Here is a 26917-nt window from a genome sequence, read left to right as displayed (position 1 = left end):
CGCGTCCCGTTGTGGGCCGATCGACCTGCCGCCGGCTACACCGCCTTCTCTGCCGTAGCGCGGGCAGCCAGCAACATCCCCCTTCGTTCCACACTACTTTTTATATTATATCGCGCGAATGGTTCCGCTTGGACTCGCCCTCTTGCTTACAGCGCACCAGCTTGAGTGGGTGAGGGCTGTACAGTGATGCGGTGTGGGAGAGAGGATAACGCAAAAAGGAAAGAAAGGGATGGTGACGTCATTGGTAATCATTTCCGGCTACGGAGAGCGAGCAGCCAGCGGAGCGGCCCAGCCGGAGGAGGCGCGGCGGGCTTGCGGCGAGGGAGCCAGCGACGAGAAGGCAGTAGCCTGCAGCAGCAGCGGCAACTGCGGCGGTCGACGGCCCGACCGTACTCGACGGTCGCACGCTCTCACACGCCAGTGCGTCGGCCCGAGCGGTGGCACAGCGAACAGGGTTTGGCATATGGCCGCCTAGCCGCGCTCGTCGTCGTCGGCTCTCTGGGAAAAAGAAAAACGCTGATGCGAACCGTTTCGTGAAAACTTCTTCGGCGATGGTGAAGCCTTCGTGCCGTTGTCGCGTCGACGAGTGATTTCCGCGTGGGTCGTTCACTGGCGGTGTAGTTCATCGGTGTCTACCCCTAGCGGAAGGGAGTGTGGTGGCGTGTGTGTGGCCGTGAGACAAGCTCGCCCCCGTGAGGGGAGTGTCCGGCGACCGCCGCCGCTGTTTGTGGGGTGCAACGTGAACAACGACGACCATGAATTCGTACGAGAACACCTGCCTGCGCTGCGGCCAGACAGTCTACCAGGTGGACACCAGGTGGGACCGCTGAAGGACTTCACCTTCTACCACCAGGGCTGCTTCAAGTGCCTCGTGTGCGGCACCAAGCTGACCCTGAGACGTACTTCAACAACCAGCAGAGTCAGGAGACAAGGAGGTGTACTGTCAGAACCCACGTGCCCAAGACCGGACCGGGCCACCTGGACGGCATGTCGGTGGGCATCAGGCGGCGCTGAGTGTGCCAAGACCAACAACCTGGTCAACGACCAGATACGAGGCTCCGGCAAGGGCACGTTCGACGCGGACGCGTTGGGCATCAAGTCGGCCCTCACCAAGAACCACCAGCAACACCACGAGCAGGAGTACAAGCCGCCGTGAACAGGCCGGCCGCTTCGACGACCAGCGCGCTGCACATTACGCACGCGCTGAACGCCACCAAGGTGCAACCGGGGAAAGGCGCTTACGAGCGCAACATGGACGAGTATCTGGTGAGTCTTTGGCATTGTCTTCTGCGTTCGCGGGTTTCGAGACGAGTTCTCGACGTCATGGTTTGTCGCTGCAAACAAGTATAGACTGTTCGGTGGCGTCATAATTGTGGATACGGAGGCTTCCCGCGCCGGTGTGTCTCGTGTGCTTTCACTTCGTCGCGGATTCGATTGGACAAGTCCGTGAACCTTGTGGCTTGCCGCTGGTAAGCAGACCGTTAGGTTCCGATAAGGGGCATCATATTTTGTGACAAGACCACAGCTGAGCGGAAACGCCTCCTCGCTGGTGCTCGTTCTCTAGCGCTTTCACTTCGTCGTGGTTCGATTGGACAAGTTCTCTAATCTCACGCTTGTCTCTCGTGTAATAGTGAATTAAAACAGGTGAACGGGAGCCAGGCGTTTAAACAACTAACGCTGATGTGGTTCCCACAAACGTAACCAAATTGCTAGACGAGTGTCTGGTGGAGAGACTTGCGCTTTCACTTCGGCGATGTTGTCATTGGATATGTCTCCGAAACACGTGATCTATCGCTGGCACAGTCCTCAAAACAAACAACAAGAGTCATCACACTGTGACGTGGAACAGCTGAGTGAAAGATGCAGCAACGTTGACGCGGTTTCCACTGGTATACAAACATAACTAAATCGCAGGAAGTTTATACGCGGTGTTTTCTCACACCCTCATCACACCCTCACTTCGTTGAGGCTGCCGCGTGACAAGTCCTTGAACCCCATGGTTTTCGTACCTGGTGGTGTTAGGACGTGCGAGTGCACGACTACGTCGTCAAGGAACGTTGATGTAGTCTTCACAAGCACGCAAAACTTACTAAATCGCTTGACGAGTGTCTCGTAGCACGTGTGGCGTTTTTCTAAACTTTCACTTGGCCGGTGCTGTCGTTGTGAGACTTGCCATGCCACCGGCTGAACTGTGCGCGCTTATAGACCTCCGGACTCGGTGGCCATGTCTTCGATTGCACTGCGACGACTAGCCGCTGTGCAGATTGTTACGCTGCAAAGGAAGCAGCATTGTATGAGCAGGCTTTTCAGCTTCTCGGAAAGCGAACGGGTTATAGAGCGCTGAAACTGTTCACGGAGTCGGAGAAAGTGCAAAGACGCTTGCTGCGGGCTATCTCGATCGAATCGAACCGGTTACGCACCCGCTATTTCCCCGCTGCCTGTGATATACCGGGACACAGGCTATACCGACCTCAGCTCCGCGCAGTTAAACGCTTCTTGCAGAAGTAATGAAAGCCGAGTTGAGCAAAAAGGCACGGACTTGGGCTAGACAGGCGACTCAGATGCAATTCTCAGCCCATGTCCCTGTCCTTTTGCGCTGCCGCGGTGGTCTAGTAGTTATTTGGTGCTCGACTGCTGACACGAAGCTCGCGGGATCGAATACTGGCCGCATTTTGACGGAGGCGAAGTGCCAGAGTCTCGCGTGCTTAGATTTAGGTGCGCGTTAAAGAAACACAGGTGGTCGAAATTTCTGGAAAGCTTCCCCACGGCGTCTCTAATAATGATATCGTTGTTTTGAGACGTACAAAATTTATTATTAATAATCTGCAGTGAAGCACTTCGTGTGGGTGACGTGACCCTCATTGCATTTTCAACGAGTTCACCAACTTCCAGTTTCATTGGATCACAACACCTTTATAAGCATGGTGAAAAGCTGCATAAAAAATCAAATTTCAGTGTGAAGATTATAGCTCCATGATGCCTCCCCCTGAAATCGAATCCGGTGGCGCAGATCTTGTAATGAGTGTTCTTTTCTTCTTTTTGTTGCGTATTCCATATTTCGCTTCCAGAGATCCCGTCGATAACACAACGCTGACGCCGCGGCGTGCGAATCAGTCTATTCGACGTTGCCGGTTCGCTCTGCTCTATTCAACGACTTTATCTTTTACCGCTCACATATACAGGCAGATCGCTGTGATAACGCTGCCGGAGCGTATAGCTCTTTACTGACGAAGCGCGCAGAGGAAGTTAATTGTAATAGAAGGCGTTAGATTGTATGCGCCGATATGCCTCTCTGTTGTACACGAAGGTTTCAGTTCGCTTATCTTATTATCGAAGGCTGACTTCCGCGTTTCAGAAATGATTATCCCACCAACGCGGAACAGATCCGGGATATTTTCGAAGTGTTTGTGAAGCCGACAGTTTCGGAGGCATTTCGAGCGGTGCGCAGAGCGTGCACCTCCCGGTCCGGCGATAACATGGTGTGCACGACGATATCCGCTTTTGATAAGCCTCTCTGTTAAGCTTAGTTAAACTGATTGTAGTGTTGCAAAAGCGACTGCTGCGACAGCCACGGGGTAATAAAATTTCGCGAGTAAACGTAACTGATTTCTTCTTAGCGCAAAAAAAAAAAAAATCTTCTGGAACAAGGGACGAAAAGAATGCGACACACACAAGCGCTAACTTGCAGCGCAATTTTTATTTTTCGGACACGTATTCATAATGATAACCGCGCGTCTGCGCTCCTCCGCTTCCACAAATCACGACACCCTAAAGTGATAACTAGCCGGCTAACGAGATAAAGGCATCAGCTACGTTCAAAACTGAAAACTCGTACCGAATATTTCACCTATCACTGTGGCGTGTTACACCAAGGACGCACAATTCTTTCTTAGACAGGGCACTAGACGGCACATTGATAGACTGGTGTTCTACCTTTGCCATTTCTGCCGGTTCTATTATTTCTACTTTTTTATTTTTGGGGTCGGCATGAGTGTAGATCCCTGCACACTTTTCAAATTAGTAAGTGTTACATACACTGCAGTATTGAAATCTTACTTTAAAAACTAACAACAAGAATAAAGAACAAACTTCTGTATCTTCACAAATGTCAAGCGCGAAATAAGGCCACTTTCAAATAGCTGAAGGCAAGCGCCATTTGAATAATTACAGCATTGTTTCAAAACTCTCGAACAGTTAAGTCGTAAGGGTTTGGTTACTTGAAAATATAACTTCAATTTTATGAATTTCACTCGCCGCGGTGTGGTTACGGCGCTCGACTGCTGACCCGAAGGTCGCGGAATCGAATCCCGGCAGCGGCGGCCGCGTTCCGATGGAGGCAAAAAGCTGTAGAAGCCCGTGTGCTTAGATTTAAGTGCGCGTTAAAGAACACCAGGTGGTCGAAATTTCCGTATCCTTCCACATACGGCGTCTCTCGTAATCATATCGTTGGTCTTGGGACGTAAGACCTCAACAATTATTATATTAGATCGCTCTGTCCATCTCTTCAGCTTCAGCAGTGCCGGTTTACCGTAATTACGGAAGTACTGCACCTACGTGATCGGCACGTAGCTTTTTGTACGCAAGACCTCTGTTAGCCACTTTGATCATCTAATCACGTTCCCGCTCTAGTTCCCGCACGCAGTGAGCAACTCGCGTGACTAAAAAGTTAAAAAAAAGAAACTGCGTGCCGACCACGACGGTACGGTATTTTCGTGCTTACCGTCTAATAAACCGGCACTACTAAAACTCTATTATATGTTACCTTCGTGTAAGGTTAAGTGTCTAACAAACACGGATCTATCGATGGATTCACCTTCTATAGCTTATAGCTATAACGCATTTTTTTACGTTTTGTCGCGACGGCTTATAAGCGGGCTTTGCCGCAGTGCGCCTTTCATTTGCGTGAGTCTGTTGTTGGACATTTGACTGCGTAGGCCGCACCGGCGTGCACTCTCGGAGCTGTGACCTTGACCAGCGCGCGCAACCACCGGTCCGGAAGTGGTCTCCCGCACACGAGCGTTTTGCTAGCGAGAGAAAAGAGCGGCTATCTGGTCACGTGGGTGACGGAAGGCCAGCCAGCCCGCTCGGACTTTGGAAGTGTGTGTGTGTGTGTGGGGGGGGGGGGGGGGAGGGGGGGGGATTACGAGGAGGGTGGTGTCCACGAGGTTGTTGCCCAACCCGTTTTCACCTGACGCAACTCCTCGCGACGTGGAACGAAAGCAGCGCTCGCTTTCTTTTCCAGCTAGTTTGGTCACAACCGATCGAACACGAAGCTCATTGATATTCCGCTTTCGTCGTACATCTCCGACACGTTCTTTATGCCATTCCAGTCGATATAGCTTTCACGTGAAGTCACGGACGAAGGCTTCTTAATGTACTGGTACCACAACATCTAGATATATGTGGGAGGTGCCCCTTGCCCCGATATAGGCGGTGTTGGGTTGATGATGATGACTACAACGCGTCGCCTACAATGACGTTATTCACGTCATCATAGACGTTATTCGAGTCATCGAATGGCGTCATTCACTTCATGTGCCTGAATAACGGCAGAACTTGCGTGCTATTGTACTGATCATACGAACGTAATCGCTTCTCGCCATGGGGATACAACGACATGGCGGCATCAATGACGTCATGTGCCAACCATGGTTGCTTAGATACGGTGCTGCGCTGTTAAGCTTTTAAAGGGACACTAAGGTAAAACAGTGAATCGGTTGAGATGGTAAATTGCGATAAAACTGCGATAAAACTTTGCCCACCTAATGCGGAACTTTTTTTTTAACCTTTCATATATTTTCATAACATTATCCGCTGTGTTAATAGACGGTTTTAGTGTGGCGTTCACAACAGCTCTGCGGACGCCCGCTAGGCCGTATTTTTTTTTGTTACATTACATTGATAACCTATGTACTCCTAGTTAACACGCGTAAATACTGAACATGGACAGCGGTCAGCGACCTTTCGCGTACGTTTTTCACGAAGTTAATACAAAAGATACACTTGACAGGCAATTTCTCGCTTCTTTTATGTTCACTTGCTTTTGTGTAAGTAGCGGTCGAAAAAAAAAGCACTAAAACAATTAAGTTCACGACATATCAGTCACGGCAGGGCAACACATGCCGCTGCTTTTTTTTTTTTCTCTTTCGTTTATGCTTTTACTCCCCCGCAGTCTCGTTCAAGTGTTGGTGAAAAATGATAAGATCGTTGTCAAAATTTAATGAGTGACTAATTGCGTTGTGCGAGTCGCAGCCTTTATACGCTGTTCCGCTTTCGGTATCGTTGCTGGAGCCGTATCATTTCATAACCAAAAAATTAGTTGTTCACTTGGCGGCCAAACTTTATTGCGAAGGTTTCGATACCCCGATATCTTTGTTTATCACTTGCACCAAAACCTTTGACTTCGTTATTGGTTGCTTGTTTAGCAATTATAGGCAATCGTCATTCAATCGCGTTTCGATCTTCGTGGTCAGTAACCCGTTCCTTTCACGATATAGATACGTACAGCGAGCCGGAAACTCTAATTATTACTTTAACCATAATTTAATGAAAACATAAATACTAAATAACTTTCTACCGATATAGCGTTTAGTTCTTCATAAATAACATTTTCATTCGTACGTGCTTGGTAATAGGTTGCTGTTTCAAGCAGAATGAAGGTCAGATATAAATATTTCTTCGTGTCATAAATACATATACCTTTGTTCAGACTTAAAATTTTTTTTTTTAATCTGTTCTCTTCTTCAGCCACAAGAAAATATGCGGTGTTCGAATCGCAGTTCGGCGCTCATACTTTTAGAACGTTCGTATGAAAATCGACTCGGGGAAAGTTTCACTGTTCGAACACGTTCGTCTTCTTGGATGTATGCATGCTAATCTGACGTTTTCCGGTAGGTGGGGCCGTCTCCGCACGTCGATTATATATATATATACTGAGGAGGTGCTCACCCGCTCTGTATATCTAAAGCGCAGTCATCCAAGCGTAATATTACTATAATATTAGTAATGCGGCCATCATATGTCGCCGATGCCGGTCGGCTGAAGAGAGCCAAGGGCGTGCGCACAGTTCTGCTTCACCGAGTCGGCGCAAAAATTGACCGTCGACATCAACACGAACGACGCGATAAGTCACGTGATCAGAGATTACAGCTTGATGACGTCATCATATCACACATCACCAAAATTTATGACGTCACGTAACATGACAACGCACGATGACGTTCTCGTACGACATCGTCGCTTTGTCAAACGTGGGCCGATCTCGGAGGCAGCGTTGCAAAACCAGCGTGAGGATCTGCACTTCATGGATCGGAGGCTCTGCAAAGACACGTTACGTGCATAAAACTTTCGTGGGGGGGAAGAAGGATCAATACACTCGATTGAGAAGCGAAAGAAGGTGGCTTTCGCCTACGGGTCGTCTTAGGCGACTGCATAAAGTACCCTGTGAATTATTTAATATTCCAACCGTAGATTCATGAAGCTTTCTTTACCATGTCTAGATGCGCCAACGTATCGGGCAGGCTTACCGCGTCTGACCTCTGGGTGGATACTCGCCGAAACCTCTTGAGCTGGAGCCCTGTCGAGCCTCTTGCGAAGGGGAGCCTGAGAGCGGTTCAGAATAGTCACTGTATATGCTACCTTTAGGTAGCAGAGTTGCGCATAGGTCCGGCTAGCAACCACAGCTATGCGGTGAAGTCGCACTTCGTTTTTGCAGGCGACATGCCTACCGTGACGCCGATTAACCTGTCTGGCGTGTCGAAGACCGGCAATAAACATTGGCTGTCGATGGCGAGTGTTAATTCAGTTCGCTGCAGCGGCGGCGTCGAGAAATAAAAAAAATTGGCCCAAGCGGCAGCTTCTCCGCAATGCATGGTTGCTAGCGGCGTTGGAAGACAGATGCGCAACTCTGCTACCTAAAGGTAGCATATACAGTAACTCTAGTTCAGAATGGACGGGAAGGGAAAGCGCCTTTCCTCTCCTATCTTACTTTCTTTCGAACCGCTTTTGCGCTCGCAAGATGGCAAGCCAGCTAGCCCAACAAGTCACTGGTTTGTAACCTGGTTGGGCCGTTTGCGAAGTGCAACCTTAAAGTCGGTGACGTCACTACTCGGGCACTGAAAGGTCACGCATTCGCTTCGCCATTGCTGCAGTTATGGGGCTCCTATAAACTCTGCACTCGACGATCCGTCTTCCTTTCGTCACGATATAATCATGCAGTTCGACTCGCTTCAGCGTTCGTCCCTATAAATACAGGCATAACGTATACGGTCGTCATCGCCTCGCATTTCGAAGAAGACACGAGAGCGGAGTCGCACTGGCGCGATAAGTCGACTACAGGTTGTCGACGCTGCAGTACGCATCGTAAATACCGCGCGCGATGACTAACATATCTTCTTAATGATGTTTACGAAAAGCAACGAGGGCGTGTAACGCATGGAGGGGTTGAATTTGCGCAGCCGTGACTTCTGAAAGGCACAGAACACTTATACATCCACGGTATAGGGGTTCCGGAGCACACTTCTGACGTTGCTTCATTGTCATGTAATGAGTACTATAAAGACTCGCTTCGATGACGTGTTGTTACGACAGAGGCCGATCATGACTGTCGGTTCAGTCAGAGCGCGCGCGGTTGGGGTTCGAATCCCTGTTGCCACTACCGCACGCACTCACATCGAACGGAACATGCATAATGAATTTTACTGTATTTAGTCCCATGCCCGGCGCTCTGGTTTTGAGAGTAGCCTTGTTGTCTGACAGATGGTGTCCATCAGAGAGGAGTACTTCCTTCCTAAACTGCTGCTTGGAGGAAAAAAAGGCAACCGTGGTTTCCGCTGCAGTGCTTTATTTATTTATTTTTCTTTTTTTAGGGAGGGGGGCGATGGGTTGGGTGGGGGGTATTTAAAAAACTCTAGAGGGTAACGCGTGACGGCACCCAGGTATCTCTTCTTAGAAAGGCCCTGAGTATTAGAGACGTACGTGGAATACACGCGTTCGATTGATGATCTAGCTACGTTGAAATGTAGTGTTGTACGGCTGCATTAATATAACCAAACGTTAAATGTAGCGAAAGGTTTACAAAAACTTCAGTATTTGACGCCAGCGCGTGTCGATCCCGTTTACGCACTTCCACTTCGCGGCGAAAGTGTTCCGGGAGCAGGACCGTCGCTTCTGGCACCGTATTTATTTACGTCTCGCCTCTTTTTAACCCGCTTCGTATGTATACAGTCGAACCGCGCCGACTCCTCTCGGTCTAGTCGGTTGGGCGAACGCGGAAAACTGTGGGACCGTGAAATATGCAAATTGCCCTCCTCTGGCGCCCTCGCAATGGTACTGCATGGCTTCTCAGGCTTCGGCTATACTTGCGCGCTCGCCAGTCTATTTATTGCTGGAACGTCGTCCCGCGCCAATGGACGACGGTTCTTTTCCGGGCTCGTTAGCGTCGATGACAATCAGCTACGTGACACGTGTGTGTGTGTGTTTTCCTTTTCGCCCGCGCTCAGCCGCGCGAAAGCGAAGTGATTTGCATAGCTTATAGTGGGAACCAAGCAGACACCTCGCGGTGTCCTTCCTTCTTCCACTCGTGCCTCAACTGCCGACGAAGTGCTTCTTAGAAGAAATCCATGCGTAACCAACTTTCGCGTGTGCATAGATGCATATGCGAAGGTATAATTGGTTTCAACTTTTATGTTTCTGCAGTGTGGCCGTTAAAACAGCGGATAGCCTATACATAATCGATATTAGAGTTTTAGTGCGTATTTAATTCGAAGTGAGGGCCACCTAGGCAAGTGTGGCTGAGTGTTATACTGTTCTCTGTCCCAGTGCAGAAATTTCGAGAAGGAGGAGGGGGGGGGTGGGAAGCACGCACCCAGATGTGCCACCCCCTTGGCCACGCCACTGCCGGTGTTGCATCGATAGCCCGTCCGTGTAGCGATTCACGATACACAACAATCGTTGCCCTCGGAAGTCAACGGTCCGGTCGCTTACCCTTCCCAGAAAGGTCGCATTAATTCGACCTTGATCCGCCTTCACCGCAAGAATCGCTCGCTGCGTACTATAGGACCCCATTGTTCCGGACGTCCCGTATACGTCAACGGCACAACTGGCAGCATGCAACTTGGCCGCTTTTCTTGTAAGCGCCGAACACGGCACCGCGGACGCTGTTTTTTGTTTTCTTCAACGGGGCCGGATGGATGGAACGGCTGCACTTTTTTTTTTTGTTCGCGCCTGTCAGATGCGGAAGCCGAGAAGGGGACACCCGATGCCTCGCCTGTCGGCGTGTACTGCTGTGCGAGCCAGCATGCGTAAACACGGTGTTTCGTCCCACTCCAGGCGCAGCTGTTTCTGCTCTTCTGTGCCATGCCTTCGACCTGCTGGGCGATACGTTTTCGAGCGAAGCTCGTTACGAGTTGCAGGTTTCGGGGGCGGCGTTTTCGTACGCAAGAAACCGGGCGCCGGCGAGTGTACAGAAATGCGACCCTCGAAGGTGCGCCAGTCATCCGTATCTGCATGCGCCGCTTTCCAATAATTGACGCTCTCTCGATAGTGGGCGGCTCGTCGACGATCAGCCGTCTCTGATATGTCAATCTGATCTTTTATCGAGGTCACCTGTAACTTCACGTTGCCACATTTCAATGTTGCCTGGACGTGAACCCATGGCCCTAACGTTCATCTCTCTTGCGACGAGAATATCAGGTCATTATACTCTCGTTGAAGAGTCGTGGGACCCTAGAGAAAGTTAACGTGTCTTTTAAAAGGGGCCCCTGCAGCAGTTTTCGAAGTAGTCGTCGAAGGGCTTTATTAAAAGAGCTTGTTTCCTCACGACTCGACTGCCGCAAAAAAAAAAAAAAAAAAAAAAAATTCTAGAATGCGTCAAGTATACGAGCGGAGTTACAGGGATTTGTTGCACGCTTCAAGTGCTTTCTGTCTCTGTAACGATATAGCTCTGAAAGCTATGCAGGAAGGGAGATGACAAGGGGGCAAGAAGATGGCTCCCTTCGTCAGCGCATGTCATGACCTTGAGCACTTTTCTTTTTCTTTTTCCTTCGAACGGCGCGGCTCACTTTCAGTGTGATCGCTAGCGGGCAATTGGCGGCATCCCGCGGCGGTCACGGTAAATATGCAGCTCACGATGATCAAATCAACCACTGGCCGCGGACTTTGGGTTTATGGTGCAGTAATTTGGTCTTATGGAATCATTTGTCGAGAGAAGGGGGAACGATTTCTAGCCTAGCTGACTTTGAGAATTAATTGTAAATTCCGAGCCGCGTGTTACGCTATAATGTTTGGCTCGTGTGTTCTCGGCAGCCGCGACTACCGATCGGATCGGCAGCGTTTTCTGACCATGCTGCAAGTGTTGCAGGGCCATATAGGTGGCAAGTCAGGACTTACTGAATAGAGTTACACGTACTATTTTTTTATTCTCGGAGCGCGACAAGGTATCTTTTTTTTAAGGCAATAAGTGGCTACGTCCCTGGGGTGTCTGTACATGGGTCTGAGATGGACGTTGCCACGCGTCCGACCGAGATTCTCGCAGTCTAGATGTCGCGAATACGCCTTTTTTGACGGCCACCCGGCATGCACTGCGTCAACGTCGTCAAACGAAGCTGAAAGCGTATCTGATGGACGTACGCTTTTACGAGGCGACAGCGAGCGACAGCTCGCAGTCGTGCGGGTTCCGGTGCGCTCACGCGCGACCGGCGCATGCAGGACAAATTTTTCTTCGCCGCGATAAGTTCCTCTTGCCGCCACACATTCGGTGGAGCCGCGTTTCCGCTGCTATAAAGGAGAGAGCTCGCTTTTTTTTTTTTTCCTCCGCGCTGCGGGCGACGACGTGCCCGCAAAAAGAAAGTTCGTGTCGCACTGCTCGCACCACCCGAAATTACCGAGCAAACGAGATTAGACTGAAATAAGATGCTCCAGACTGGCTGGTCGACGTTTCGATAGGTGGGCCTATCTTTTTCACAAAGGTACCTCGTCATTCTTGGAGGGGTTAGAGCATAGGTCTCAAACTCGCCTCAGTTAGAGGGCCGCAGTCACGAAATTTAGTTCCGCGAGGGCCGGGACAGGGAAGAAGGTTGGAGCGAGGGGGGGGGGGGGGGGGGTAGGTGGAATTCGAACCAAATATCAGCTAACCTTGCCATTTGAAAGCAGGCATTTCCCATATGCCATATATGGGTCACTTCTGAAGGTAATTTGATGCAAGGTTTCGAGAAACATACCGATAACGATCGATCTCCAGAATTACTGCAATCTGGACGCCGATTCTGAAATATACGGAGTTCTTGTTCCGCGGTTATGCTTTAACAGCATGGGGACCGCATGTGGTGCCTCAAGAAAAGAATCATGGAGACCGATCACGTCTATGTAGCTCGTGAACAAACTTATTGAAAAAAAAAAAATACGGGACGAAGGCCGTCACGTTCGCTGCGGGCCGCATGCGGCCCGTGGGGCGTGCGTTTGAGACCCCTGGGTTAAAGAGTTAGCAGTTGACAACACACGGTGTTGCTGCTGGCGTCTGTCATGTGCAGAACCTTCAATGAGGCTGAGAAATGCCAAATGGCTCGGCTCCCCTCGTCACATTGGACTCCCACGAAAGCGACAGTGTCCATAATAACTTAGATAACAGAGCAAGTTGGTAATATGAATCGTTTAACGTAGATACCGACATGTCGCTTTGGTTTAACGCTGTTTAATAGCGCTTATTCGTGTCCTCAATAAACTCAGTTGTAAGTCAACGCTCGCCCGTACCTCTTATTTCCTCGAGTCCCTTTCAGGCAGTTTGTTAAAAAAAAAAAAAAAAAAAAACATCTCTGTCGCCTAGGCGAGCTGATAGGCGAATGTTCTTGGTGCGCTCAAATATAAGAAACACCTAGCTTCCTCGACAAATTCGGGCCAATGTTTAGTTAACAATCCGTAGACGCTGCGCCTACTTCGCGAAATATGAGCCGGCTTAGAGGGTCGTACGTGTGTGGATACTTTTATTGCAACTCGTGTCTTTTAAGGGGAAGGGGGATCGACCACCCGTACATATACACATGCAAAACTAAATATTTTAAGACGGCTGTAGGTGTTGAACCCCCCCTCCCCTTCCCCTGGCTACGCCAGTGCGACTCCTACACCAACCGTCATTCACACAAGTACCGCAGATTGGGCAAGTTGGTGCATTATGATATCGTTTTGGTATAGCGCAACTCAGTTTGAGCATGAAGAAAAGAGGCTACAGTGAAGAAAGAGATACCGACTCATCCTGTTGCCTGTATTTCCTTCTTCGCTGTAGCCTCTTTTCTTGATGCTCAAAACTGAGCTGCGTCATTCACACGTTGGCCCTATTGCCTCACCTGCATGGGCAGAAGTTATAGCGCCAGTGATACTGATACCCTCTGGTAACTTTTGTAAGGTTATGGTTTCAAACCTTCTCGTGGAAAGGGTAGAGCATGTAGAGCCAAGACAACCTATATACGCGGTTTTCGTTCTACACGTATACAGTACTCACGTATTCAAACGCTACATCATTTTTTTTTTCAGTATAACGAGTAGTATTCGAAATTACTCGAGATAGCCACGTCATGTCTCGACAAATCTTGTCTCTAAAAATAATGATGGCTCTGATTTACGCGTTCGAGACGAAATTACGCCGATATGACCCGAACTGTAGACGGTGGAAACGGAAGTATGTGTGCTACTTAGCCCGAAATTGTCCCGTTTCAATCCGTGAGTATTGTACACGCCAGCCAGTGTACTGGTGGAGTGTGCACCTCCTCCGAGATGGTCGTGACTGCTCAAGCTGGGTCATCCTTCAAGACGCCCGTTGCGTGTGTGCGAGGAGAGGGAACACGGGTGATCGAAGAGAACGGTGCCGCATTCCTGAGACCGGCGCAAGTGGCCGGTCCGGACGCGTAGCCCGCGGGCAATCGGGGCGCCTGCTTCCTTCCTTCCTGGAGTGATCCTGCAGGTGGCAGCGGCCGTGGAGAGCGCGGTAAACGAGAACGGTTCCGTTTTATGTCCATACTCCGAGGCTGGGAGGCGCGCTTTCCGCTTCGCTCCCACGACGATACGAGAGTTTTCCAAGCGAGGCTTGCTGTAACTCATGGAATTCGGTGGCGTCGTGTGCGCGAAAAGCCCGGCGACGGCGGGCGTACGGAAATGAGGCCCCTCGAAGGTGCGCCGGTCGCGTGCGTATTCTTATGCGCCGTTTTCCAATAACTGATGCTCCCTCGATCGTCGGCTTGCCGGCGATCAGCCGTTTCCGATATGGCAATCTGATCTTTTTATCGATGTCACTTGCAATTTCACGTTGTCACATTTCATTGTTGCCTGCATACGAACGCATGGCCGTCGTTGTTGCCTGCAGCAGCTGAAGTGTTGCGCCGCTGAGCACTTGGGGGACGGTCCAATTGCCGGCATGGAGGGAGGAAGCAGTTAGGAGGGAGCATCTGTTAGCGGAAGTTTCTGTTCGCTGATTACACGGGAAGCAACGGGGAAAGAACTGCACGTAAGCAGACTCAACCAATTTCGCAAATTTAAGCAAATAAGCAGACAATTTAGGAACAGCAGAGCAATTAACGTAAGGAAACGTCGACAAACAAAGATACACGCAAACACAGACGCTGAACCAAATGCTGCTGCCTTGCATGTGGCGCGGCAGCAATCATGTGTGTATACCCAACTAGGCCGCCAGTACCACCGAAGCAAGCATACCACGTTAGTGTGTAAATAAGAAATATGCAAGAAAACCAAGCAGTAAACTGCTACGTACCCTTGGCAATGGCCTTGTTAGTATAGACAATAACCTGCAATTACCTCGGGTTGTTGTTTACGCTGCCGCATCGGCCCTCATAAACGAGCAGTCTCAGTGGCGACCGAGTGAGCCGGAGCGAGAGCCGAAACGTCGCAATTATGATTGCTTCAACGTGACGACGTTCTGTCTCGTTAAGCTTGAAGTTCAGTATACGCTACACTGGGTAAATAAGCTGCGCCTCTTCAGAACATCTGCACGTGCGCGTTTCGAAGTGCGGCTCGAAGACTCAAGTGGACGCACGTGCGCAGACGACGGATGAGTTCGTTGCTTATAAACTCTCTGCCGCGCACGTCTGCAATATTTGGCTGAGATGTTCGTAGCAGTGTCTGCTATCCGCACGTATAACTAAACTGTATGTATAGAAGTCTAATAAAATCGTCCGTGGCGATCGACCCACCGTCGCCTGTCGGATCACGCAGCCACTTCGGCCATCTGGCAGCCGCACAGCGCAAGCGTTACGCTTAAACGATCGCTTTATACACACACGCTGACCGGAACACTTCCCACGTCGCGGCCGATTCGGCCTCCCTGCAGTAGCCGCGCTGACCGTCGCGCTGGCCAGCTCGGCCGTCACTCGGTCATTAAGTAGATCTCCGATGTGTTTTTGTTTGTTTCACCGCAGTGGAGGACGACGGGCCCCCAATCTTAAACCGGTATTTCGGTAGCACTGGGTGCGGCGGCGGCGTCGTCCTCTCTACGGTGTGAGCGTCCTTTTTCGAACCCGGGCAGAGAGTAAGCGATGTGTTTGTAATGGCGTGCGTACCACTGTTCGGCGGTTACTGTGTGCACATTGTTTTGCCGGGTCGTTTCTGTAGCTAGATGAAAACCTCTTGCGAGCTGCTCCTTTTTTGCAAATGGTACGTGCCACTGGTAGCTTCATTGGCGTCCTGCGAGCGGTCCGTCGTGCCGGGTTTCTGCAGGTCCAGGAGTTCGAGGACGTGCCGAACTGCGCAGCGCGAGGGGCTTCCTTCGCGGCTGAGAGGCTCGCATGCACGCAAGAGTCTCCACCACCCCATTCCCCTATCCTTGTTTTGCCGGATCGTTCAATAAAGTTGTTCACTCACTCACTTCATTGGCGTGTTCTTTGCTTGCTCGGACATTGGTATGCACTATCGTTTTTCAATCCACTCCTCTAACCTAACCTAGCCTAACGTAATTTACCGGACTGTACATGAAGCAAATAAGTTGATTGTTTCATTTCGTATAAGCGCACGACCGAAGAATGCCGCGACAAAGAGGCATTCCTTTCGTCTTCGTGTGGCCGTTAAGCTCCGATATATGCTGCTGAACTCTCGAGGTCGTGGGCGCGCTCTCCCTAGAGCCAAAAGGACCGAAATTCGGCGCATCCATTCTTATACTGACTGCACTGTGTTGAACTGCCTATGTCACCTATCACAGTGGCACTCACGTTTACACACTCCCATTGTCAATCTCAGTGTCACCCTTACGTTTGTCACCCGTTGTGACGCTGTGTCACACTTACTGGGTCAACACTTACTGTGTTACCTTCACGCCTACATCCACAACTTCTAAAGCTAATTTTTAATCCGAAGTCGCCACAAAAGTCTTTATATCGCCCTACATGCCCGTTTCTCGGTGACACCTTGATTGTGTCACGTGTTTTTGAGAACCCTCTCTCATCTACGTCAGCATGAACGTCGTTAGGCCATCTGCCCACACCGCGGCCTTTGAGACCACGTGTGTGCTGCGAGCGCGCGATCCTATAAAAGCCCATTCCCACGCCGTAGTTTCACTCACTACAACGATAAGTAACGAACTCCGCGCTATAGTGTCTATCGGGGCTGCGATCTACAGCATAGCGGTCCAGTCGAACAATGATGCTTATCTATATGTAGTTGTAATTTGCCTAAGCATGTACTCCTTATTCAAATGTACTTTTCACTACAATGCAACTTTCTTCTTGAATACTCGTACTCAACCTGTGATGTCAATGTGCCCCCCTTCTCCTCCTCTCTCTATCTTGCTATTTCCTTATTCACTGCCGGTTCCCTTTCCCAATTTTACTCTCCTCTTCAAGCACTAGGCGTGGTGCCACTTCCTACAGGAGACAATTGATGGTTCCTACATGAGACAATTACTATTAAAACGTATTCTCACATACGCAACAATTCGCGATGGCTGCGTACTGCGCATTCTTTTACTGCCTTCCTCGCTTAGAAACTTGTCGACTGCCTTGAAATTTAGGTCAATAAAGCGTCCAGAGAAAACGCCGTAAACGAAGAAACTGGAACGTTCGAATACACTAAGATCGCGCAAATCAATTCACTTAACCTTAATTCTCTTATTAGATGACCGATCGCAGCGCCACTTTCCCACAGTGCCGTTAGTGCAGGAAACTGAGGCCCATGCCAGATATGTGGGAGTATACACATGTACAACGAGTTTCTTTAATTTCCTGCTCGTATAAGGCAATCGCCAGCGTTGTGTGAAGAGAAAAGGCTTTCGGCTATCGCTTAATACATTCCGCTGTAGAGATAGAGAGAGCGAGCCCGTGATTCCGGTATATAAACCACGCACGAGTTGACAGATCGACGTGTGTGTTTTGGGCGACGCACGCACGGATAGACACGCGCGTGCTTCGTGCTATTGGCTCGATCGAAAGTGGTCCGTGCTGCGTTGGGCTCACATTGGAAATGCGGATCGCTATCGCCGCACACGCACTCCCCCCTTTTGAAAGCAGCCGCTCACGCTACTTCCTCGTTTTGCAGCGACAAAAAAATCTCGCATGCTCGCGCGAACGCGTTCGGCCTATCAAAGTTGCGTGCAGTTCAGACCGAAGCCGACAATCACTCTTTCCGTATCGGAACTGTGCATGTAGTTGAGCAAAGCCCTTTGACTGTACTTTCCATTGGTACAGCCAGTGAAGGGGGGGATTCGTCACGTGACGTCACTATGACGTAATATGACGCCGCAAATTTTGGCGATCTGTGACGTCATGATGACTTAATACGGCGACGTCATCACGTCATGATGATTTATTGCATCGCTCGTGATGAGGCTTCCGCCTGAATAGAGCGTTAAAGCTTGTCGGCATTAACACCTGTGTGCATGATAGACAATAGCAACGTAGAAAGGACCTTGAACATGAGGTGTCGCCGGAGATATTTCGACAAGTGCAAGGCAGCAATTGACAGCCTTGTTGCTGCCTTGAAGAAGACAAGACCACGTGTCGTAGCGTTGGCTCAAGCGACACGCCGTGTTCCAGGGATTTTTCATCACTTCAATCTTCCATCTTCCCCTGTACTTCTGTCTTACAATAGCATTGTATTATAGTATATGACGGTAGATGGTTGGTATGTTAGGCAACGATAGTTGTTACGCTACGTATGCATATCAGCATATATATCTGCGGTTAATTATAAGTGACGTGGGCTCTTACATCAGCAGGCATGTACAGACAACGGCGGCATATCATGATAAGCTCAGTTAACATTTAGTGCAGAAGTCATGCACATATGCATTTTCATCGAACTATACGATGGCATTCGTTACTCACTTTAGCATTTTGAGGCACTTTTGACATTAAAACTGGGTGTCGCTTTTTTGTCTGCTTCTTCTCGTCTCTGAACACGACGCACGATATACGGATAGCGCACGAATTCTGGGCACCGGTGACTGGTAACAAAGCAGCACCAACGGGAACTGGTGCCAGAAGCGCATGCGCAGTTGCCGCGCGCAGCTATGCGCTACAGCACTGTCGTTAGGGGCCCAGACGCGTGCCGTGTGAATTGCCCCGGTGCGCGTTCTAATTATACATCCGCGCGTGCACCGCGCGTGACACGTGCCGATGACGGATCACGCCGATGCGTGCACGATCGTTCAGCGATATCGTCGCATTGACAACGTTCGGAAGTAACCGCAATGCTTGAAACAAACACCCGCGGCGCGCTGCTCTGCTATGAAAACAAACAAACATTCAACCAGTTCCACGTCGCGAAAACCGTTGAACAGCGAATGTGCGAGCGCGCGAGTGTATGTGATTGGCTAGCGAGGTCACGTGGCATCGTAAATCCGCCGCTAGATTTGAAATACACTTACACATTGAAATACGCTGGATTTCAAATAAACTTACGCTTGCACATTTAGAGCACCATAAGCATTATTTATCATCATCGTCATTACGCATTTATATATCTATTCACAACCCCCTTCTAGTCACGTGACCTGTGTGAAGCCTACTACTACTACTACTGCTGCTGCTGCTGCTGCTGGTGCTGGTGCTCACGCGCCTCGGTGGTCTAGTGGTTATACGGTGCTCGACTGGTGACCCGATGGTCGCGGGATCGGGCCGCGGCGGTCACATCTCGATGGAGGCGAAATGCTATAGGTGCATGTACTTAGATTTAGGTGCATGTTCAACAACCCCGGGTGGTGGAAATTTCCGGAGCACTCCACTACAGCGTCTCTCATAATCATATCATGGTTTTGGGACGTAAAACCCCAACATTTATTAATTACTACTACTACTACTGCTAATACTACTACACTACTGCTAATACTACTACTACTACTCCTACTACTACTACTACTACTACTACTACTACTACTACTACTACTACTACTACTACTACTACTACTAATATACGACGACGACGGCAGAGGGTGGAAAGCTTCGCTGTAAATGAGAAGACATGTTTGTGTGCACGAAGGTGGGTGCGGCCATTGTTCTGTTTATAGAAGGCGGGTGTCTTGCGCGGACGCCGTCACGGATGCAGAGCTTCCCGCTGTTTGCCGTGTACGCCGCATCGTCGTCCGCGTCGTCCAACCAGATTGTCGATCGCGTGGCGGCGGCTCCGCATACGAAAACCGCGAAGCGGAACGAGTGGCGGGTTATTATTGTAACGAACGTGGGAGAGCTTCTGAGACAACAAACCTCCTCACTATACCCACCCCTCTCGTCTCTCTATCTGTCTCCCTCACTCCCTTGTCTTCGATCGCTTGGCTGGCGAGACGATGCCGCGTCCCTCTGCACGCGTGTATCTATACGTGCACGGTCTTCTTCCCTCTGAGACGAGAAATGTTCCTCCCGTTTATGTACAGTCGACACTATACGCACAGCCGTGATGGGGATGTCGTTTCACGATCGGTTTGCAGCGAAAATGAGAACTATTTTGGCTCGCGGAGGAGCTCAGCGTCGCGCGATAGGGCGGTTGGTGTCCCCCATCTTGTTGGTCTGCCGAGCCCGTAATGAGTGTGCGATGTATTGCAGGGCAATATTATCCTCAAGGAGGGGTACTGCTTCGCCGTACGGTCTTTAATGAAGGTGTGTGTGTGTGTGTGTGTGCGTGTGTGTGTGTGTGTGTGTGTGTGTGTGTGTGTGTGTGTGTGTGTGTGTGTGTGTGTGCGCGCGTGCGTTCGTGTTCTTTAATGAGCGCTTGCAGTCCCCGCACAAAACTCTATCGCTTGCCGGAATGGCGGAAATAAACCACGCGAGCGCGACGCGTTTGGGGGAAAAGAAGTGATTGTAAACTAGCAGTGCCGGATGTGAGTCGCTATAGGCTATAGCCTCACTAGCGCTTTCGTAACTATGCGGCGGAGACGTAGAAGTCATTAATTCTTAGTGGAACGTTTCCGCGCGTCTCTTCCGTAGAAAAAGAGCCAATTATTTGCATTTCTTTCTTTCTTTTGCTACAAGAGTACGTGTAGATGCTCATAGGACAGATAAAATTAAAGTTGGTCGTATAGTATACGGCCTTCCGCTGGGCTATCAACTACGGGTTCTTTAACTACAGCCGCTTAACAAGCGGTAAACGCCTAGTTAGGCACACAGGGGAAGTTAATTCTGCGCAGCGAGTACCGAGTGCACCAAGTAGCGAGAAGGCCGGGTAAGGTTCGTTGAGCTATATAGGAGGTCTGTATACCCGATGTACATCAAGTCATACTTAAACACTAGCCCTTAAACACATGCTTAAACACATGCTTACACACTAGTTCAACTCGAATAATTGTTTTATTCGAATCTGCCGGCTTAGTGGGGAGGGTGGTGAAGGGGGGAGTTTGATTGTGTGAAGTGCGAAATGAGGCCGGAAGTAGTCGCTGATACCTGGTGGCGCGAAGTGATACGAACGTCTCACCCGATAATGTGGTCCGAAAAATCGCTTAACTCGAAAAACCGGTTTGATCGAATCTTTGAGTAAATTGGCGAAAAGTTAGGGGTTTGAGCCTGTGAGGCACCGAAGAAGCCAAGAGTCACATTCCCTGATAGCTGGGAACGCGGAGCGACACGATACTACAATTGTAGTATTGCTTTATTCGAAAAACCGCTTTATTCGAATCCTCGAAATATTCTAGGGAGAACGAGAAAGGACATATTGAGTCACGTAGCGAAGTAGCGAGAAGTCACTGTGACGTAACATGTGGGCGATCATGAACGTCATGATCATGAAAGTCTACGTCACAAAGTTCGGGCACAACAATTCAGTTTGTTTTATATGTACACGCGAACGCATCGTTGTAGCTGTGATAGCAGCGTATAGCCTACGTTAGCCATTATTTAGCCAACGTGTGCCGACACTGACCATCGTAAGCCACCCTTTAGCCAACACTGTAGCCAGTGTTTATCAATGCTGACAGTACGCGAGTAAACACAGTACGCAGGGGCACCACCACCGCTCGCTGTTCGCAAATCGCAGGGGCACGCGCTAAGATATGCTGTTGCGTATAAATAAAAGAAAAAAACGCGAATACAACGAAGATACTACGCGATTTGTAAACCATCATTTCCCTTCAGCGTCCCTTTAAATCTCGACACGGAAACCGCAGGTGGGCCAGCGCGCTTCTCTGCTTGAAAAAAACTCGTTCCGGAATTCGCCGCCGCTGTTGGCCGACGTAAAATATACCTGCATGCGTACAATCTAAAAGGGCGCCGCGGCGTGCTTCTTTGCAATTCTCGCCGAAAGCCACGCGTTCGCGTGCTTGTGTGCCACCCCGCGAGCGGTGAGAACAACACGTGGGAAAAACAACTTGTGGGCGACGTACGCGCTCGTATAGGAACGAGGTCAACCGCGCACACATACTTTTGGGGGGGCTGGCCGGCTGTTCGAGTGCTCGCGTATGCAAGCGCACACCTATGGCATGTATACCCGTATGCGCGACCGTGGCAGCACACAGTCTCATTCTTACCGGCAGGCGCACACAGATTTGTGTATGTGGAACCGCGTTTGTATGTACGTGCGTGCGTGCCGCTGTGCTATGCCTACGCCAGCCAAGGGCGCGTATGCAGCCTTTGTGAGGTCTTTCTTGGCGGCCTAGCTGGGTGGGTAGGTGGTGGCCCCCGACCACGAATGTCGCGCCCGACGCTCCCACGTGTAATGTGCGCGTGTGTACGCGTTCGTATGTGTGAGCCGTTTTGCGGTATGGCTCGTCGGCAACGCTTTGTTGGGGGAGGGGGGGGGGGGTTCGGTGTCTCGCTTTCTGTTTTCCTAATTACAAGGACGTGAAGGAGAATTTAGATGATTGCTAATTACGCAGAGAAAGAGGTCAACCTCGGTACTCTAGGTTGGAAGCGTAAGCGACCACTTACTCATCTAACTTTTATTTTTTTCGGCCTTCGCACTCACGCTGATACTCGCGTACTACATACAGTGTACTCATTCACGTTCAGACTCACCTATACTCTAACACTCACGTAGTCGCGTAAGTACTCACTCGCGTTCACATTAACACTCGCTAGTCCTCTCTAATTTGGGCGCAACTAAGTTAAAAAAAAAAACGCAGCTTGTTCTCTTCAGCTGCGTTTGCAACGAGCCATAGGTAGAAGAGTGAACCTGAGTTATCTTTGTTTGTAGTCTTGCAATACAATCCTTAACTAGGTTTAAGTGGAAGGCGCTGTCGCCTTGATGTTGGACTCGTTATACTTTTCGTCGCAACATGAGTGGTCTCATCTCAAGCTCACCTCCGCTAGCGGGCCGCATTCACAAAGTTTAGTCCCGCAAGGGCAGCTACAGAAGAAGGTCGGAGAAAGGGGGGTCGAGGAGCGGGGTGGCAGTTCCTACAAAATGTCGGCTAACGGTTGCCATTCGAAAAAAAAAAAAGGCATTTCTCTTATCTCATACACGCGTCATTTCTGAAGGGAATTCGGGCGTCAGGATTCGAGAATTATGTCGATACTGATCTCGAAAGTGACTAAAATTTCGACGTATATTCTCAAATAGAGTTTTTGTTCCACGGTTATGTTTCGACACATGGTGACCGCATGGGGGGTGCCTCACGAAAAAAAAAAAAATGCTTGAGGGTCGGGCCGATAGCGAAAGGTCCGCGGGCCGTGTGTTTGAGACCCCTGGTATTCAAGACCATGATCTTAGTGACGCTAGAATGCCTGCTACTGCATTTCGATGGAGGCGAAAGGCTGTAGACCCGTGTACTGTGCCATGTCAGTGCAAAGAGCACCAGATGGTCGAAATTTCCGGAGCCCTCCACTACGGCGTCTTTCATAATCATATCTTGGTTTTGAGACTTTAAACCCCAGATATTACGTATGGCTGCTACTGTGCTTGGAGCATGTGCTTTCCTGTATAACTTATCTGGGTTGGGAGAGCGAAGGCTTGGAAGGAAGGACAAGACCACACAGAGGAACAGACGCTCAACTATCAACCGTAACCAGGCAGCCATTCTGGAAGGACACCAGAATGATCACCAGGACACCAGAATCTTTCCTGCGCGATTGTTAGTGGTCCACTCCCTATCGTGCGCGTGGTGTAGTCATTGTGTAGGGCGTATAAGGGGCCGAGGTCTGCAGATAACAAAATTAGATCGCAAGGATAGATAAGGACCGCTCTTTAATTGATGCCAGCGTACGTAGGCGTCGTCACGGTCTTTATTGCGCAGCGGAGATTACGAGTTTAAACAATGGGACATCCTTATACTCTGTCGCCTTTGCTTTGTCAGTTGTGGTTGGACTGCAGTATACAGTGCGACTTGGGCGGGGTTGACTGCTGACAACCTTGAGCCTAAGTAACGAGTAACACTGTGTAGTGTATACACGCTTGTACACACCACTGTGAGCATCCGAGGTCTTGTTCGCTTACGTTACGATAACACACAGCGGAAACTTAATTTGTTTCGGTCAGGTCGATGTGCGAGGACTTTTGCTTAAAGTTGGTTGAGATTATAGCGCACAGGTTTCGTCTACGTTGAGATAACGTGTAACGGAAACTTTGATGTGTTTAATAAAGAGAGAGAGAGGGGGCGACGACTCTTCAGTGAATACTTTGGAGGTATTCCAAGCAGCGTATACTTCAGATGCTACGCTAGTATCTGATGAAATTATATGGGATACACACTGCACGTCACAGGTTTAGAACACACAGTACCACTATAAGTAAAGTACGTCATTGAGATCATTGTCTCTTAAAGGTAAACCTTCTTTCCTTGGGCGAGACGTTCCCACAGCGTTTGTCCACCGGACAAGGTATAGACATAAATATACAAGGACTTCTGTTTCAAGAGGGTCAAGATAACTGTCTCCAGCCTGTTAAGATGACGGTGCAACGGCCCTTTTTCTCATGCCGTGCATTGTATACGAGCAAAGTACGAAGGGCTGCATAAACGTTGCAAGGTTAATTGTACGCGGTCCGCATCGTACATGTGACCAGTGCAATGCCGCACGTGTGGCCTTGCTAGCGCGCAAAGTGAGAACACTTAAGAAATGGCTTCGCTCTTGCTAAATGTGCGTTCTAGTTTACGCGCATTTCGCAGAACGCACTTAGGAGCGTCTACACTACAAATAATAATCTCGGGAAGCGTTACGCTGTTGCCGCCTGAGCATGTAGCGACATCGAAGTCATTTCCTATACAAGGCAGCAAGTTGGGCCAGTTGGTTAGCATTCATCATAAGGTATAAAAAAACGTTTCCTATACACATGACCTAAAGAAACCAACAGACAGTGAAGCCAAGGAATAAGGCATAGGTTCTTGTAGTCTTTTAACTGTAGCGTATAGTAACTATGATATAAGTGTAAAGAAACTAAAGCGGACGAAACTACAACTTGCCGCCGATAGGGAGACCGAATCTACAACCCTTCGGATAACGCGTCCGATGCTCTACCAATTGAGGAATTGAGCTAAAGCGGCGGTCGTTCTCCCGTCCACTTGATTGGATATTTCTGTGCATGCAAAGTTGGGAGTGTTAGCCAGCGCAGCGTCATATATATAGCCATGACGCCGTGGCAGAGCATCGAACGCGTTATCCGAAGGTTGTAGGTTTGGTCCCTATCGGCAAGTTGTCTTTTCGTCCACTTAATTTTCTTTAAATTTGTTATAAGTTACCACACTCTAGTTAAAGACTACAAATAATATCCCCTGTACGCGTTCCTTGTCTTCATGGTCTGTTGGTTTCATCAGGTTGTCTCTAACGAAGAATACGAGCCCTTCATCCATTCCCCTGCCTTCGTTTTTTTTTATGCGTGTTGCACAGTATGCATAACAATTGGCAGCGGTGGATCCATCTCGTCTGCGCACAGTCCACCTACAGACCTCGACTAGCGTGCTTAGGATGTATAGCGTGCGTTGAACAACGCGAGGCGCCTCGCGAGAAGATCGCAAGACCGGAAGACGACGCGTAGGCGGCGTGCTTCCGTACAGGTATACAGTGTGCGTCGTATGTAACCTTCCTCCGCGAAGCACCCACCGCTTACAGCCAAGATCGACGCCTGCTCTCAAAGGAGCGCCATTGGAAAGCGACCACGTTCTCTCCACGTGTTCGGTATCGCTCGTTTGTAATTGCGTGCAACGAGTTTCGCTTCGTGGTGTGCCCGATAACGAGGCGCGATAGTTGAGTGTAGGCTATAGCGTCCACGGTTTATAAGCTGGCAGCCGACCCTCTCCGCAGTGCAGCCGTATCGAAACGGGCTAATTGTCTTCCGGTTAACGTCGCCGGCTTTCGCATCTTAATTTGTTTATTTCTCTATCTTTCTAACGAGGAATCGAAGATGGTTCGCGCGATATTTGTTCATATACGGTAGTAAATGGGATAGTAAATAGGATAGTAAATTGTTGGGCTAATTGTTTGACACCTTTCCTGTCCACTCTTATCTTAACCGCACCACTTCCGCACTCTCCGTGGCTCCTTCCGTCTCGGCTCTAGAGCAATGTAAACCTGTGCGAAGCGTGAAAGAATGCGTCAAGAAAAGTCCAAATTACCTGGACTGGACAGGACAGAACTTTACTGAGAACCTGCAGATTGGCGGCCTGGCCTAGGCCACCAGGATTCTCGCAGTTAGGTTTAGCCTTTCCACAGTTTCCCGGGCCTGTTGTATGGGTATTGTAATTCTGAGCTAGCGAGAGCGTCGCGCCAACGCCTCTCAACGAGGTCCGCATTCTTATTATCAAATATCTTAGTAGTGTGTGTGCATTTCCGTCTTGTCTGGGTATTCGTGTTTACATAGGCTAAAGCCATGGATTCTTGTTGCTTTTCTCAAGTCCCTGAGCTGTAGTAACATCTCTCATACCCTGAATTTACTCCAAAGTAAGTGTTTTCTGTTTCTGTTCAGCCACACAGTGCCGCTGCTCACGATATTGAGCATGCAATATACTGCACGCAACTGTAGATGCCCGCATTGTGTACAGGCGGGTTTCCCTTGTAGGGTTGTGCTTGTTTCCTCTGCCTGTAACCTAACGAGCAGATTGGCAGTTGTGTTCATTGTCGTGTGAGCGTTTTGGTTTTTTAAGGTTCCGTAACGAGGGAGACAAGAGAGGACGCGTTCGACATTTGGGTTTTCTGCCTCTTGCAGTCCCTCGTGTACGACTGAGGTGCATGCGGTCAAATTTCTTGTAGCTTTATAGGCTGCTCCGGTGCACAAGCAGTCGCGAATTCGATAACCGGTCTGGCAGGCGGTCACATTTCGATGGGTATAGGATGCGGAATTTTGGATGCGTATGCGACAACTTCAGTGTGCTCAAAGCGAGTCGAAGCTAATTCGAAACACACCAATTCAGTCCCTCGCGTTGTACTTCATAGACTTTCAGTTTCCTTTACTATTAAAGAGAAACACGGAATCATGCATTGTGACTAACGAAAAGTTCTTTCGAAACGTTAATTTCGCAGCGATGCGTAAATTTTAGGGCTTTGCGAGCAGTGTGTGAATCCTGAGGCCGAATCTA

At 49.5% G+C, this 26917-nt stretch overlaps 1 protein-coding gene across 2 annotated transcripts in view; it reads left to right on the top strand.

The window, feature by feature from the left end:
* Positions 1-26917, top strand: part of LOC119404739 (hillarin) — a 98743-nt gene that overhangs the window by 12920 nt on the left and 58906 nt on the right. The window contains exon 1 of one of the 2 annotated variants that reach the window (XM_049418996.1): positions 1230-1266. The exons of the other annotated variant lie outside the window; for it this stretch is intronic. Coding sequence (XP_049274953.1) covers positions 1252-1266 — 15 coding nt within the window. The 5' untranslated portion in view covers positions 1230-1251. Of the gene's footprint in view, positions 1-1229; positions 1267-26917 lie in introns of those variants that run through there. 2 annotated transcript variants of the gene reach the window in all.

Source organism: Rhipicephalus sanguineus, chromosome 9 (assembly GCF_013339695.2).
Source record: "Rhipicephalus sanguineus isolate Rsan-2018 chromosome 9, BIME_Rsan_1.4, whole genome shotgun sequence".
Taxonomy (NCBI): Eukaryota; Metazoa; Arthropoda; class Arachnida; order Ixodida; family Ixodidae; genus Rhipicephalus; species Rhipicephalus sanguineus.
The sequence above is the reverse complement of the archived record's forward strand: the minus strand, read 5'-3'. Positions and strand labels throughout refer to the sequence as shown.